Below are 15,524 nucleotides of genomic sequence, written 5' to 3'. Positions count from 1 at the left end.
ACAGTACTTTCTGTATTGCAAATACAGGATCGACCTCAGGAGGGTGGCAGAGCCCAGTAACGCACAGCCTCACAAGCTGAAGCAGGTCTGGTGCGCTCTGCCGCTTGGAATAAAACACAGCACGGCACCCCAGCGGTTCGAGGTGACCTGTACAGCCTGGAGCAATAAGTTGGCCAACAGCAAACCCAAACTTGCTGCAAAAAAGAAAGCCATTCTGTTGCAATGAGGTGCTTTTACACCAGCTTCATGCCGAGCAGAGCTTCCCCAGCCCGTGACGGCCGTTTCCCGGCTGTCACACGGAGAGCCCCGCAGTGCCGCGGTTCTGCCCCTGACGGGACGGGGGAAGCTTTTTAGAAAGCCGTGCCTAAAGCTCTGCGCTCTCAGACGCACGTACCTTCCCGTATAGGAGGTACAGAAAGACTGCCGCAGACCAAAGCGCACGGCACGCCGCGTGCGGCCGGCCTCAGAACGGAGAGCGCGACGGAGCCGAGGCCAGTCCTGAGGAGACGGCCCGGTGGGCGGGACCTTCGGCGGGCCGCTGCACCCATTGGGTGGCCCGCAACTGCTCCCGGCACCGATTGGCTGAACTCGCTCCGAGGAGGGCGGGAAGAAAGACCGCCGCGCCGCTCGCTCCGCTCGGGCCGCCTTGGCGATGCTCCGCGGGAACGGGGCGGGAAGCGGCGGGCGGGCCGGCCGGCTCTGTGCTCGGGACCCGGAGGAGCTGTGGGACCGCGGGGAGCGCTGCAGCAGGCTGCAAAGAACAGAGGTACTTGCCTGACGTACGGGGAGCGCCTCGGGGCGGGCCGTCATGCGGAACAGCGCGCGAAACGCGAGCGGCGTTCGTTGACCTGAGGTGTGAGGGCACGCGCCGCGCCCCCGGGGCCGCCGGTACCGAGGCGCCCCGCAGCGCCATGGAGCTTTGCGGGCAGGCGGCTCTCGTTGTCTCCCGCAGCTCTGCGGGGCGGTGCCGTGCCGTGCCGCTTGGCCGCTCTCCCTCTTGCGGTGTCGTTCAACAGACAGCAGCAAGCGGGTAAGGAGCGGCACCGGAACCCATCCCAGAAATCACTGAGAGAAAAAAACACTGCTTAGCAGTGAGCGAGGATGCGCGTTTTACACCGCTGCTACAGTCGCTGATGGCTGAGTGCGGGGAGGTGCTGGGTGCTTGCTCATGAACACACATGCAATGCTTCAGAAAGATGCAGAAAGGAGATTTTCTGTGCTATGAGTTGTGAGAAAGCTGGATATAGACAGGGCTTCTTCCATTTTTTATTCTCGAGTTTATTAATAAAGTATAAATTTGAAAGGTTGAGATTAAAACACAGTATCAAATAGCTGACATAAGAGTATAGTTACTGTAAGACTATGCAGAATATTAGCTGTGTTATGCCGCTCTTAATAAACATCTGGTAAGGTTCCATACCTCAGAATATGTTTAAGACTAACATGGAACAAAGGAAAGAATAACACAGCTGGCTTTGTGAGGCTGCAGGAGCCAGCCCGCTTCATGGCTCATCTGTCACTGTTTTACCCTTTGCCAAAATAAATACAATTAATCAAATTTCAACTGACTGATGATAAAATTGAGGACACTTTAAATTAAAGCCCAAAATGTATATTAGCCACCACATGAAACACAACAAGAAGCCTTAACAATGTTTAAAGGACACTTAGGAAGAAAAACAACTTTCGGAGACACCCTATGAAGTGTAACTGCTGTCCTATAGCTCCTGACAGCGAAACTTGCTTAGACCTCCATGACATAACACGTATAGCTGGTACAGCAGCCCACAGAGCAGATCAACATGTCTTCAGTTATTTACTTACTGCTATTTTCAGTGCAATTCAAATTGAGATCAACCATAGAGAATATGTCAGAGAACGTGCATAGAAATTCCCTTCTCTGCTAACACAGTGTTCTTGGGTATACAGGCAAAGAGTGTATGACACAGATCATTTGAAAACTGAAACCTTCTTCAATCAAAGATTTGTCTCCACATATAGCATACAATGACAATAAAGGGCATTGCTAACCAATTGTGGATCAGTGGTTGCTCTGTAACTTCTAGGACTGTGGTATTTTAATAAGACACCTATTATCTGCAGATACTTTTTGAAATACACAAGAAAAGGACCTTAATTTTTTTTATAATGCAGATGAGAAGAAGGCATTTCTGTTGGCAGAGCTGCGCTGAGCCTCAGCCTGTTCTAGGAAAGATATTTTCTATTTCTTCTCAGCGCCATCACTTTTCTTCAGAGAAGGATAATGTTTCTGATCCAAATCTGCTACTCAGACTTCAAGGAGAGGTATACTTTTACCATCTATTTCTAATGAAGATTCTAATGATTCTAATGAAGAATCTGTCCTTGTTTCTTCTTGTACGTTGGTCACAGCTAGTAAGTCCATCTGGTTTAAGAATCAAAAAGTTCAGAACTGCTTAATTTGTCTTCTTCATACAGCAAAATATTTTCCATTAGCTTCTTTTTTTGGTCATTTATTTTTATTTTCCAGGATGCCTCTCTGGCTAATGCTGAAAAACAAAAAATTCCAAAGACTGAGAAAAAAAATCTATCTGCATCTAAGGCACAGACAGCAATTTTAAATTAAAAATCTGGTTTAGAAAAACTGACAGAAAGGAAACAGAACATTCTGTAGATTCATTGGTAAAATCCTAAGCAAGGAATAAGAGCCCAAACTGTTGTGAAGACTTGGGTTAGAAGAGAAGAACGGACACTTCTGCCACAGCACCCGAACCATCGCACAGCAGAACATTCTGCACCCGCACCTCAGCCTTATCTACATTTACCTTGGGATGAACACGCAGAGTCAAGGTCTGCGTTTTTGGACTGAAATGTGCTTTGTGCAGTAGCAGCCATTTCCAAGTTGTCGTCACTTCTGATGCATACTACGTTTCTTTCCCGGAGTCCGTTTGCTTTTGTTTTCTCCTTTATCCTGCAGTCAGAGCTCGCAGTGTTTTCTGAATTGTCGCAGCTGTTGCTGAATAGCTCATCTGCAGATTTCTGATCAGGATTCCAGATGAAACTCATCGATTCATCTGATTCACAAGGGACCCGTGACATCTGCAAACAGTGAGCGTCCGGTGGCACAACTCCTACTGAAGGTGTGCACTGACCACCACTGGCCAGGAGCACCGGCTGCATGCTGTCCTCTTTATTCTGCCCTGCAGAAGGGGCATCCATGCTGAGGTTGGTTGTCTCATCATCGGTTTCTTCTGGAGTATTCATGGAAAACCCAGAAGTGCTGCCTCCACAGATGTAATGCTCTCTCAATTTATTTTCAGCTGTTTCCATAATTTCAAGCACCTGTTTTAAAACAACAAAATCTGCGAATGCAGAATAATCCCTGTACCCCTTGTTACACACATTACCGACAGCCCAAAAAAGTTGGGGCACAAAAGTTGTAGCTCTAGACCTTGCTGTCATGAAGGCAAAATTCTCAAAATCAGATTGTTAAAATATTACCTCTGCTATGTTAGAATTCTTCTTTCTCAGACAAAGGCAGATGGCTAAGGCAAAATCAATAGCAACCTCTTCCAGCAAATGTCCTGCTTTCTTGTCCAGGTATTTACAGCATATTTCCTTGGCAGCTAGCTTTTCCAAATTCTTGGCTTTGGAGCGTGAGTTTTCTTTTGCTATTTGGATTTCATCAGCAATCATGTCTTTCTATTCAAAGGAGAAAGGTACATTAGGTGAAGACAAAATCAATAGCAATGTTTAATTCCATCTAAATCACTGAGAAGTCTTCCCATGTACTTGTTATTACTGCTCCTTAACAGCTGCCTTACAGATTTAAAAACAGTAACTGATCTCCCTTTGTAAAGTCACAGAAATGTTGCTTTCACAGTAGAGGAATGGCCAAAGATCGTCTTTGCGTTGCCTAAAGCAAACCCAGCTGCTCTATGCTTATACCCACCTAAAGGAATGAAAAATCATCAACACTGCACATAGCAGCATTTTTGCACAGAACTTTTAAAAATATTTATTAAAAGAAATCACAAACTCAGGATCTTTTGTTTCTTGAAGCTGTTTGGACGTTGCTGAACGGTTTGGAAATTATACGTATGAAAACTACCATCTTCCTCTTAAAGGCTTCAACAACATGGCAAACCAGAAGGAGTGCATTACACAGAAGGATTATAGGTGGAGTCTGTTTTTATGAAGATGGTGTTAATGGTATCGAGTGAGCCTGGGCAGTTCTGGCTGCTTGTGAAAGCAGTCTGCGTAGTTTTAATGACAGCCTGGACAAATTGGCCAGGATCCAAATTCCAGACACCAATTAATACTAAATGCCTGATAAACATGGTAATGAGCAACTGCAGTCCGAGCCCACCCAGATTCTCCCCGTGTGACTCGTCACACACCTTCCTGGCACAAACAAGCCTGCAGCAGCATTTCAGCACAAAGTGTGAAAATAAGAACGAGCTTAAAGCCAGTTCTGCTGCAGCATCTCCTAACATCAGCAAGGACAGTGCTCATGAGTCTGCTGTGTGAAATGGGAATACGTACTCTCTTCGTGTCTAAAGGTGATGAACTGTTGGTGTTAATAGAACCATGACAGAATTTCTAGAAAATCTCCTCTGCAAAATGTGTAAAGCAAACTGCATTTCTATAACATGTAAATTCACCTTATGACAGCAACCCCATTCACTCATGTCAGTGTTCATTATTTCTGCTTTTCCTTACCAGATAAACAGGGCTCCTTCCTTCATCCAGTGCCTTTATCCCTGTCAGTATCTCTGCTAAGACCTAGAAAGTTTATTTGACAGATAAAACAATTTGTTGACAATAAACTCTGTATTTAAATGTCTGTATGTAAAGGAATATTGAACTGTTGAACTGTCAGGGCATTTTAGATTTCATTTTTAACGCTTAACGGTGCCAAATTTGGGCAGTATTTATGGCAGCTTAAATCTACCTCCAGAGTCAAGTCCAGGTTTTATACTTAGGTACAACAGATAATAAAAAAACAAATGAAGTTCAAAAAGAAGACTGTCAGTATAAATTTGTATAGGAAATGACACCAAACAGAGAAACTTCCTGTTAAAATGGAAACTTTTGAGACAAGTGACGTTTTGAACTCTTATCTCAGCTGAACTTCCAAACTGACAGATGTTTGTAGCAGTGGATGGGGCCAGTCTGTCACAACTGTGAGAACCAAACAGAAAACTTTCTGCTACTCTTTTTCTCAACCTACCAACAGTAATACATCTTTTGCTACATTTTGCCATTTCGTTGTTCATAAGATTCACATCACTTTGCCACAAACTGAAGTAGATTTGGAACATGAAGGTAATTAGAAACAGAATCTCAGCTTGTTATACAGTTAGCAATTGGGAATGAAGTTGCAGGAACAAACAGCTACGTGGGGAATGTGCTCATACATCCGTTTTCCTGTCTACAAACATCAACAACCGCAACAGAAGATGGAAAAAGGCAACCTACCACACCACAGCCAAATACGTCAACTTTTTCTGATAACTGCCCATGCCTGACAAAATCTTCTGGCAGATAAGTAAGAGAAGCTTGCAGGACTTTGGTTTTCATCACAGTACATTCGGACTTTTTATCAGCAGAGTACAGTCGCAGACCTGAATGCCCAAGCTTTGGTGTAAAGTTTTCATCCAACAAGACATTTGAGCTGTAAAAGACAACACTGGTCAAGTGATTACTTCAACTTGATGTGAAATTTTACACTTTTCAAGTTAAGGCAAGGTCTGAGCGGGAAAAATTCCAGCATTTGACCTGCTGTGTAACAGTGAAAGGGTAAAGACAGGGAGAAAGGAAGAGGGGATTTAAAAGCACTCCAAGCATTGCTTCAGAAGAAAACACTTCCATCATTTATAAAAGGGAGACAAATTAAAGGTGATCAGGTGAAGATCCTACAGAACAAGGGATAGCAGAATGACATTGCAGATGAATACCGACATGATAAAAGCTTTCAGGTGCTTCTGTTGAAGAAATCCTGGAATTAATGAGTGTACAGGTAATGCCAAACCCCTCACCTCTTGATGTTCCCATGAAGAATTCCAAAATTGTGTAAATACTCCACAGCTCGGATGAGTCCCACAGAAATACTAATCCGTGTCTCCCACGCCAGTGGAGCAGAATCATCCTGCAAGAAGCAATGGGGTCGTTTTGTCTTCTTTTGACAATGAAAACGACACAGAAGCATGAAAACGACAGTACATTTTCATTCTAAAGACTGTTTTGGTCCCACTGCAATCGTGGAGTGGCCATCCCTGGCAGTGTTCAAGAGGCGCCTGGATGAGGAGCTTCGAGATCTGGTTTAGTAGCTTGTGGTACTAATAGGAATGGGAGGGGGGTTGGACTAGATGATCTTGCAGGTCGTTTCCAACCTTGTGATTCTGTGATTCTGTGATAAGCAAAATGCCAGCTGGCCTAAATCAAAAGTTTTGTCCAAGGCATAGTTTGGGATTTCTAGGCCCAGGAAGGAACTTACTCTTGCACACTGCACGGTGTGTTTTGCCTGCCTTGTGACAACAGTGAGATAAGGATACAGCATAGATCATACTTATTCACAGCATCAATTATACACCATCACAGAGCACAGGTCTGGTTTTGATGGATTGCTTTTCTGCTCCTTCTGTCATATCTCTGTAAATGCTCTTCCAGTAGGTCTGAATACCTCAAAGTGTTCTCTCTTAAGCCCTTCTGAAATGTTGTAGGAGTGAATGAAAATGATGAGAACCACATTCCCAATTCCAACAAAATATTACGATATAGATAGGTATGTTTTGCAGATTAGTTATTACTTGAAAAATCTGAAGGCTGCAAAGCAGAAGCTTTTCACTGACCTGATCTGCTTTGCTATAGTAAAACTGAAAAAGAGCGTAGTACCTGCAGACAGCTCATCTGGGCTGTTTTTGTCTCTTTCTTAGAATTACAAGACATCTTTCTGCTTTTCATACAATAACTTGTAATCACAGATAAATAACGGGCTCGGGTTATCTGCTTACTTGATGCTGAAGTTTGTTCTGTAGTGATCCATTAGGCAGGTATGGATATATCAGACAGTGCAACTCAGATTCTACTGTGAAACCCAGCAGCTGCAAAATGTTGACGTGACAACACCTGCAGGCACAAATCAGTAATGATTTACAAATGAAATGAGAGCAACATAGGAAAATGCATTCTTAAGCCAGAATAAATCCCTACGTTCAAGAGAGTCAGGAATGACGTTTTGTTCTGTAGCCACAAACACAGAACGGCCCTGAGTGGGTTCACAGAAAGCTACACCAGCAGCAGAGGCAAGGCCATAGCACAACCAGGTTTTGAGCAGCCAGAAGGGATACAAAGCTTCAGGAGACACCAGGCCTTCACCATGTCCAAGAGTGGCACGGGGCAGCGCTTGCTTTGCAGGGAACAGCACATCTCTGGCAGACAGGTATGCTGCTTCCTCAGGGCATAACCCCAGTCCCCAGCACAGGCCAGTGCCTGGGGGATGCAGACATCAGTGTGACTGAACAGCCCGGAGCACAGTGCATGCAGCATACACAGACTGCTCACCGAAAGCAAATCTGTACTTCTGTATGAAAAAATCTTTGGGTGGAATTTGGGCTTGTGCATTCAGTCTGAAAGAAAAAAAAAGAAAACATGCAATAGAATCTCAACACTAATTACTGAGGTGCTGCACTCCCACTTTTAGTCTCTAGATGACAACTTTAGCAAACAGGCTGTTTTCACTGGTGACCATATTGTGTCATAGACAACAGCTACACATTAGAACAAAAACTGGCATGAAGATATTTCTGACCCTATTATCCACGCAGGCAGCTACCCCCAGGCTACTCCCACAAATCCAGTGAATTGAACTACCCATGTGAGGAAAAGCTCACATACGTGTTTGCTGCATCTAGGTTTACTAACGTAATTTCTCTTTTATTCCTCCTTTTTTATAGCAGTTCTTGTTCTCTGCCCACAGAATATTAAATGACAGCTGTTTAAGAGATTCCAATAAAATACCTCCTGCAAAGAAAAAGAAGTGGAGCACTTGCCTCTTTCAGTCTTTTGATGACATACGCCATGTTGTGCCTCTGACCTTTGTAGACATCTGCAAAAGTGCCTTCGCAAATTCTGCTCTTGTCACTGAAGCCATCTGTGGCATTAGTAACTTCTTTCTGGGTCCACAAAAGGCTCCCACTGGGGAGATCAGTCATCGTCTCCTGCTGAGGAGTAGAAGAGCTGCAGGGCTACACATTGGAAGAAGAAACAAGTTAATCTCATAAACACTTGTATGCTTTCTCCATCTCTTTCAGGCATCACGTTTCTTTTCCATGAGCTGAATGAGCGTTGTGATTGTTGACAGAAATTGTGACAGGTGCTGTGCAATCACTCCGTGTGGTTTCCGTTTGTAATACCTGTGTTGATTTGTCTTGCTGATAGAAATATTCTTCACAGTAGAAGGCACCTGAAAACAGCTAATCTGCATTTCCATCCTCCCCAAACAACAGAGCAAACTTTCTTTAAAATTCCTTACATGTATTTAAAGTGACATCAATTTAAGCTACAAAGCCCACTAGTCTCTGTGCCTAAGGCTTATATCATGGTACTGGATCAGAAAGGAGTGTTTCTCATGCTATAATGTACTTATTTTCTCCTAAGAATTGCACGGCTACTTCTGAAGTGGTTGCAAAATAGTTGCTTCCAGTCAGACAAGTCCTCATGCCATTTGTTATTACAGTTCCACTATAGCCTACACATAACCGTACAGCTTTCACAACCTTAATTCATTCCAGACCTGAAAAAACAAAACCTTAACTTCCCCTCAGGAAATTCTGAAATTACTGTGTTCTTTGTAGCAACCTTCTCCTCCTGCTTTTACTCTTGAACCACACCATCTTGGACGAGTTGTAAGTCTTAAAGCACAATCTTCTTTAGAAAAAAAAATCAAATTAAACAAAAAAAAAGAGGTCAGTGCAGGACTGGGTTGGGACCAGAGTGCACACAAGGATCTGGGAAACACACTGAAAAAGTACAGGATGGTTCCACCTAGAAGGTCTTGAAGATAAGAGAGCTATAAGGAATAACTATATAACTACATAACTATAAGGAATAACAGAAGACTGTGTTGAAATCATCAGGAGCATGAGCAAAGCAGCTCCCAGGATGGCTGAGCCTTGGGATGGGGCTCCGAGGGATGGCAGATTTTCAGTTTTCGACTACAAAAGGCTCTGGCAACCTGACCTCAATGTGGCACTGGCCCAGTTTTCAGCAGGAACCACATTTTAAATTTAAACTAGAAGTGTGACATTCCAACTAGGCAGTCGCTTATGCTGCACTGTCCTACGATCCCATTAGAAATACTGGAGTCTGCTGCAAAATCTATAGTGGAAATTCCTTCAAAATTAATTGCTATTCGTGGGCATGTCAGCCATGCTAAGCCATGTAGCACTGTTAAATGTATCCCTCACTGGTCTTGCATTGGCAAAGAAGAAAAGAAAAAAAGAAGTGAAGCAAAATTTAAGTAATTAGTGCTAAATTCAGTCTAAACATAAAGTTGAAGAGTAAACCTTAACTGAAAAACACAGTGTCATAAAGCAAATTCTTACAGTTATAATCAATGAGAACTAAAGGGATTTACCTGCACACTTGATGAGACAGAAGGATTTGACTGTAACGATTTCAAAAGGTCTTTTGGGGGAGGTGGTGGAGAAGGAAGCGAATACAAGGTTCCTCCAGAAACAGCATCTGAAATTGAATTAGCAGCACTGATAATACACCTCTTTTTTGTGCCATTGCTGCCACTGACTCATTATGAGCATCCATTGCTGAGATGCCTAACCACCTATGGCTGTCAAAACGTGAAATGCCACCTAAACACATGGAGCTTTTGTCCAGCTTCCTCTGTGTGATAACTGTGAAGATCCCTCCAGCCCTGGCTCAGGGACCTCTGCCTGCACTGCTGCTCACATGCTCTCCTCAGCACACCATGGTTCTGCTCCATCTCCCAACAGAGCTGCTTGCTGATGCTTGCACCGCTCTCCATTGGCCCAGATTTATGCTGTGTGGAGGGAAGGACTGCGGGCGTGAAGTGCACGCACAGCTCTACTGTTAGCATGGCACTGGTGCTCACACAGACCTGGGAGAAGTACTTCTCTCACAGCCAGGACAGGTACAGAAAGGAGGAATGGGTGGCTGTGTGATCAAGCTAGGAATTGACAGCTCAGGAGACAGCAATGCTAGGTAAAAGGCAAATATTCAGTTGGGACCATTTTGAACAGGAATGTGTTCATTTACACTACAGTAAAATTCAGCATTCTTGTCCATACGGTCATTTCATTGTTACAGAAAATCAGATTGTATTATTTTACTTACTACGTGCTGGTGATATTCCTGGTTGTGAAGGCTCTGGCGATGGCAGCAGACTTATCTCATTTTCTCTCTCTTTGTGTTTGCTTTCCATGGGTGTTAAAGATACGTCCTCCTGTTTAGGTGGCTCTACCAGCTCTTCTTTTTCAGAGGTGGTAACACTGGAGGGTGATATCCCTGCAAAGGAGATCAAAGGAAAGAGGAGTACCGTGCAGTACTGTGCAGCAGGAAGCCTGACAGATCAGTTAGCAGAAAGTGATCCCCACTGGGAAAATGGACTATCCATTAGAACAAACATTATGAATGCTTTACAGTTATTGTTGAATTGTTTCAGTAGCGCTGGTATTTAAATTCAGACTTGAAGAGCGCATACATCTTACAAGGAAATATCAAAATCAGATTAGGCTACTGGGACAGGAACAAACTGGAAAGAAAAAGATATGAAAACACTCTGCTACGCAGAGCTGTCAAAACCTCCTGATAAAGCAGCTGAATTCTGGTCTGTGAGAGAGGTAAATGATGGGGAGGAGGAGCCTGGAAATGCTGAGTGTGCACCAGAGATGACACAAGAACTTTCTAGTGCCTATTAACCACTTTTTCCTGGTTATAATTCTGTACTCTTGTTTCTATCCAGTATCTTTTATCAGCAATATATTTAACATTTACATAAAAATATGAATTAATCTTTCGATATGAAAGAAAATAAGCACAAGTACCAATATAAGCTTTTTGTTGTGTTGTTTTATCAGCTTGTCATCTTAAGTAAAAGCCACAGCACTCTGCATTTGCAATCAGACAATAGCTTGTGTTCTTTGTGCACAAACAAAGCACTGGGGATGTCTGAAGACAGAAGGAAGCTGGAGTTTTAATTTCATCTATGCTCCTTGTAATCCACTTCCAGTAGAAGTGAAGCTTAGAAGGCAAGGTATGACAATTCCAGTCAGTGCAGCTCGGACCGGAGATGGGAGCACATCTGTGAAGGGCAAGCTTTTTCCTTTGACTTCCTTCTGGAGTTTGTGTAATTGTTCTTCAGCGTCCAATACGAATGCAGGTTTGAACAGAAAATCAGCTCTGTTTCTTTGTTAAAGCACCAGAATGCTGTGAGATCACAAACACCACAGGTTTTGGTAATCACGGAGTTCAAGCACCCTGCAGGCCTTCCGTTCCAACCGGCAGTCCCTGCGTTCTGCAATTGCTGATCTTCCCCTGCCGGTACTTCGACCTAGAAGCCTCTACAATTTGGATCACTTCCCTCTTTCAACCTATTTTTCATGGTTTTTCATGAATTTTGCAATTTCCTGCACATCAGTCAAACAGGTCACCGCTGAAACTAAAGAAATAACACAGGAAAAAGTTTGTTCCAGCAGATATCCAGAAGTGGGACTAGAGCTGCGCAAGAAATTCTCAAAGGCAGAAACAAGAGAAACAACTCTCCTGCAAGTAATCTGCCAGCAAAACATTCACCTGGGTGTCCTGTCTTGCAAGTCAGGCTGAACAGTGTTACGGTAACACAGTAACTGTCAGGAGTTGGAACAGTGGCTTTTTGAAGTGCCCAACAGAACTGAAAACCAAACCCACTTCCAGCTCCTTGCACCACCCTGCACAGAATGCTCTCATTTCACAGATCCTCCCGTCACAAAGGAAACCAGAAACAAAGGGGTGTTGTTTCTCAGCAGGTGAGTGCAGATTTTTTCTGATTAAGCCACAGCATACAGGGTGGGATTACAGCAAATCAGTGAACACACAGAATTAAGGAACACTCAAAGTGAGCCGGCTGCAAATAAAGGCGGGCCTGAGAGCGCTGCGGCCGGGCAGAACAGCGATAGCTGAAGGAGCAGCCAGCTGCAGCACGTACACAGCAGCACCCAGAAATCCCCGTGGACAGTGTGAGATACGCAGTGGGCATGGAGGAGAACAGTTACCACAGCGTGGAGGCCACCGGCTACTCGAAAGCATCTGTACAAACAGCATTATCGAGGAGCCGGGCTTATTGCGTTGGAGAGCTCCAGATCCAGTTTCTTCACGTTGTTTTCAATCCTGTCTACTCAGGCTGGACCCTCACAGCCACATTTCACAACTGGTTTACTACCATACTCATTAGGGCAGATGAAAATTCACTTTCCTGTAGCTCTGTTACCATTGTTACCGTCTCCTGAGTGGGGTGACTGAGTGCAGCCAGCGCGGTTCTGCTGAACGAAGGGCTGTCACAGCCCGGCTCTGCGGAGCAGCATTGCTGCTAGGGTGGGTGGCAATGGCATTTCATTTACTGAGATGGAATTTGCTTAAAGCACGCTTGTGCTTAATATCTCTTTTTCATCAACAGAAATTCAGAACACCCACCTTAAAGATCTTTTTTTTGCCATCCTAAAGTGAAGTTTCTAACTCACACTAACACCAGGAACCCACAAAAAACCCAGCTGTGCTATATAAAGAACTGCAGCAGCAAGCAAACTGTGACACAGTGGGAATTTCCATGAGCAACGCCTGTCGCTGAGTGCCAGCTGTGTGTGCTGCCAGCCCTGCCCACGGGCAGCTCACAGCAGAACTCAGCCTCCTCCCCAGCTGCGTGCAGGCAGTGCCCCGCACACCTCCATCTCCTGTCGGCATGCACTGCTGTCAGCTTTGCCCATACCCTTGTCCACCTGCATCGTACTTCTCTGCTCAGTTTGGCCCACATAAACCTCTAACTTTTCTTTCTCACAACTGCCTATGGAGAACGTCAAAAGTCACACGAACACTTCCTTCCCAAGAAAGTTGGATTTTGGATGGTAATATGTGAAGAGGAGAGTACAGGCTGCTGTCAGCTTGCCAGGGCAGCCCAGGGCAGGAAGGACGAGCGTTTTGTCCAGGGTTCCACAGGTCCCACAACAGAGCTGAGCTAAGGTACCCACTGGCTCATGAAAATGGATGGCTGCCACTTAAACATTGATTTCAACAGAGAAAAACTGCAGGTTATATTTAAAAGTGCTGTAACTTCTACAGGGCAATGGTTTACCTTAATTAGATACAGCATTTTCAAAGTATCATCATGCAACTCAGAAAAGTAACTAAAATACAGCAAATGGGACAAAGGCAAGAACAGTGAAGTGGGCAAAGCACTCCTTTGGGGAACGTTCTCACTGTGCAGGAAAGCAGAATGCATAAGCATCACCGCTGATAGGTCTCTCTGCCACGAGTTTGTTGGCATTTAATGTATAACAGCAGAATTTCAGTGGGGAACGAGGACGTAAGAAAAATTCACACATTCACAACTCAGCTCTGTGGGAAAGCAAGAATGTGTTACAGAGCCATCCTTCATGCACAGCACAGCCTCACTCTGGCAGCTCCTGAAGCACCTAAGAGACACTACGAGCTGTGCTGACAGACCAGACCGGCAGCCCCTCATCTAGGTCAGCTCTCCCCTTCCCACCATGAGCAGAAAATAAGAATCAGCAGAGACTTCACAATTGGAGCACAAGATTCCCAGCAAAGAGTTCCTTCAGCCTGCACAACGAAGACGGGGACGGGCACAGAGCCGGGCTGCTCACAGGTGATACTCACAGTCCAGGATGACCTGAGCCGCCCGGTAGAGCTGCAGTGCCTGCAGCAGGTCCAGCAGCTGCCGCACGGTCGCCAGCCTCACACCCCACCACCACATCAGCTCGCGGGTGATGCTGATCCCCGTCTTCTCCATGCACTTGATCTTCCGCAGCTCGGTCTGGTCAGTGATCACATAGGAGGCTGCGGAGACGGGACGGCTTTGTTAGCAAGGGGAGAGAGCGAGGGCAGGCAGGGCAGGCAGGGCAGGCAGGGCAGGCAGGGCAGGCACGGTGCGCTGCGTACACAGAAAGCTTTCATTCGGCTTTAAAAGCAGGGACCGCCACACGTTAGCTACGTGGACGTGAAGAAATTCCAGTTCCTGGAAGCAGGGTATTATTTCTATTCTTTCAAACGTTCAAAAAAAAAGTTTGTTATGCGGAGACCCAAAAAGAAACCGCTCTCAGCCTGCTCAGCGCGCCGTCACCGTCCCCCGACCGCCTTCACCTGCACGCCGCGCGCCGCTCGGCTCCGGTTACCTTCCCGTCGTGGCAGCGGACGGCAACGGCTGGACGGGAGGGGCCGCGCGGGCGGCGGCGGGGATCGGCAGCGGGGGGCATCGTGTCATCACCGGCGGGCACCGGGCGGCTCTGCGGGGGACGCGGAGGGGACGCGGAGGGGACGCGGAGCGGACGCGGCGGAGGCCGGGAGACGCGGAACGGGGTGGTGAGGGAGAAGGGCGGCGTGGGGCCCGAGAGCAGCGGGGGGAGCCGGGGAGCCGCGCTCACCGAAGCGCATCCAGTCGCCGTCGCTGAGGCAGTCCATCTTCTGGCAGAAGTCCTCCAGCACCCAGGCCGGCATGCTGTGCACGTAGGGCGACGGCGGCGCCATCTCCTCGCGGCGCCCCGGTCCGCCCGCGGCCATCAGCTGCCGCGCGTGGCTCCACGGAGCGCCGCCGGGCGGGGCACCCCGCGCTTCCTCCTGCCGCGGGGGCGCGGCTTCCTGGGGCTGGGCGGGGCGGGGCGGCGGATCCGAGCCGCGGGAGCGACGCCGTTACGAGCTCCGCTCCGCCGGGCGGCTCCGTGCGCCGCGCCTCGGGAATCGCGAACCTCGCGGTGCCACGAACGCGTCCGCTTCCCGCCCCGCCCCGCGGAACCGCTGAAACCGCGGCCGAAACGTCAAGTAAAAAAACCCACGGCGTGCCGTTACTTAAAGTACGCTCGTGAGGACGCTCTGTGTGCCGCCGTTTGGGCCGTAGCGAGAGCTGTACCGCAAGCCACGGCTGCCCGCACAGCCGGCACCAGGAACAGCGCAGAACTGTTCACCACAAGGGTGAATGAAGGTCCGTGACGCATGCATCGTTGTTTAGAACGGCACCTGTCCGTGTTTGTGACTTCGCTTTGGCTCTGACTGCTGTATGTAGTTAGAAGTTTCACATGGGAACTGAAAATCACTTTTTCAAACTGAGACACAAACAATTCTACACAGCCTTCACCTTCAAGTAACAGTAGCAGACAGGAGCTGTGTGCCTGTGCCCATGTCCCAGCTCCTGCAACCGCAGCTCCACTCATTGCCCCGCAGCAGCACTAAATGGGGTTCTGCTCCTGACTGCCTCCAGTTACCGCTCCCCGCAGCTCTCACAGGAGCAGTGCAGTGAATCC

General features: G+C 46.7%; 1 protein-coding gene across 1 annotated transcript; it reads right to left on the bottom strand.

Annotated features, from left to right (window-relative positions):
- Window positions 1–1,235: 1,235 nt before the first annotated feature.
- Window positions 1,236–14,920, bottom strand: LOC125698722 (interleukin-1 receptor-associated kinase-like 2). The gene is made up of 13 exons (XM_048957412.1): window positions 14,652–14,920; window positions 13,888–14,067; window positions 10,354–10,524; window positions 9,620–9,726; window positions 8,034–8,228; window positions 7,546–7,610; window positions 6,996–7,110; window positions 6,021–6,130; window positions 5,461–5,656; window positions 4,702–4,764; window positions 3,481–3,681; window positions 2,805–3,321; window positions 1,236–2,528 (listed from the first exon to the last, which is right to left on the bottom strand). Exons 1-13 carry the CDS (start codon window positions 14,785–14,787, stop codon window positions 2,410–2,412), a joined length of 2,175 nt encoding a protein of 724 aa, XP_048813369.1. The 5' UTR covers window positions 14,788–14,920; the 3' UTR covers window positions 1,236–2,409.
- Window positions 14,921–15,524: the final 604 nt, after the last annotated feature.

This window comes from Lagopus muta, chromosome 11 (genome assembly GCF_023343835.1).
Source record: "Lagopus muta isolate bLagMut1 chromosome 11, bLagMut1 primary, whole genome shotgun sequence".
In the NCBI taxonomy this organism is placed as follows: Eukaryota; Metazoa; Chordata; class Aves; order Galliformes; family Phasianidae; genus Lagopus; species Lagopus muta.
This window is presented reverse-complemented; position numbering and strand designations above follow the sequence as displayed.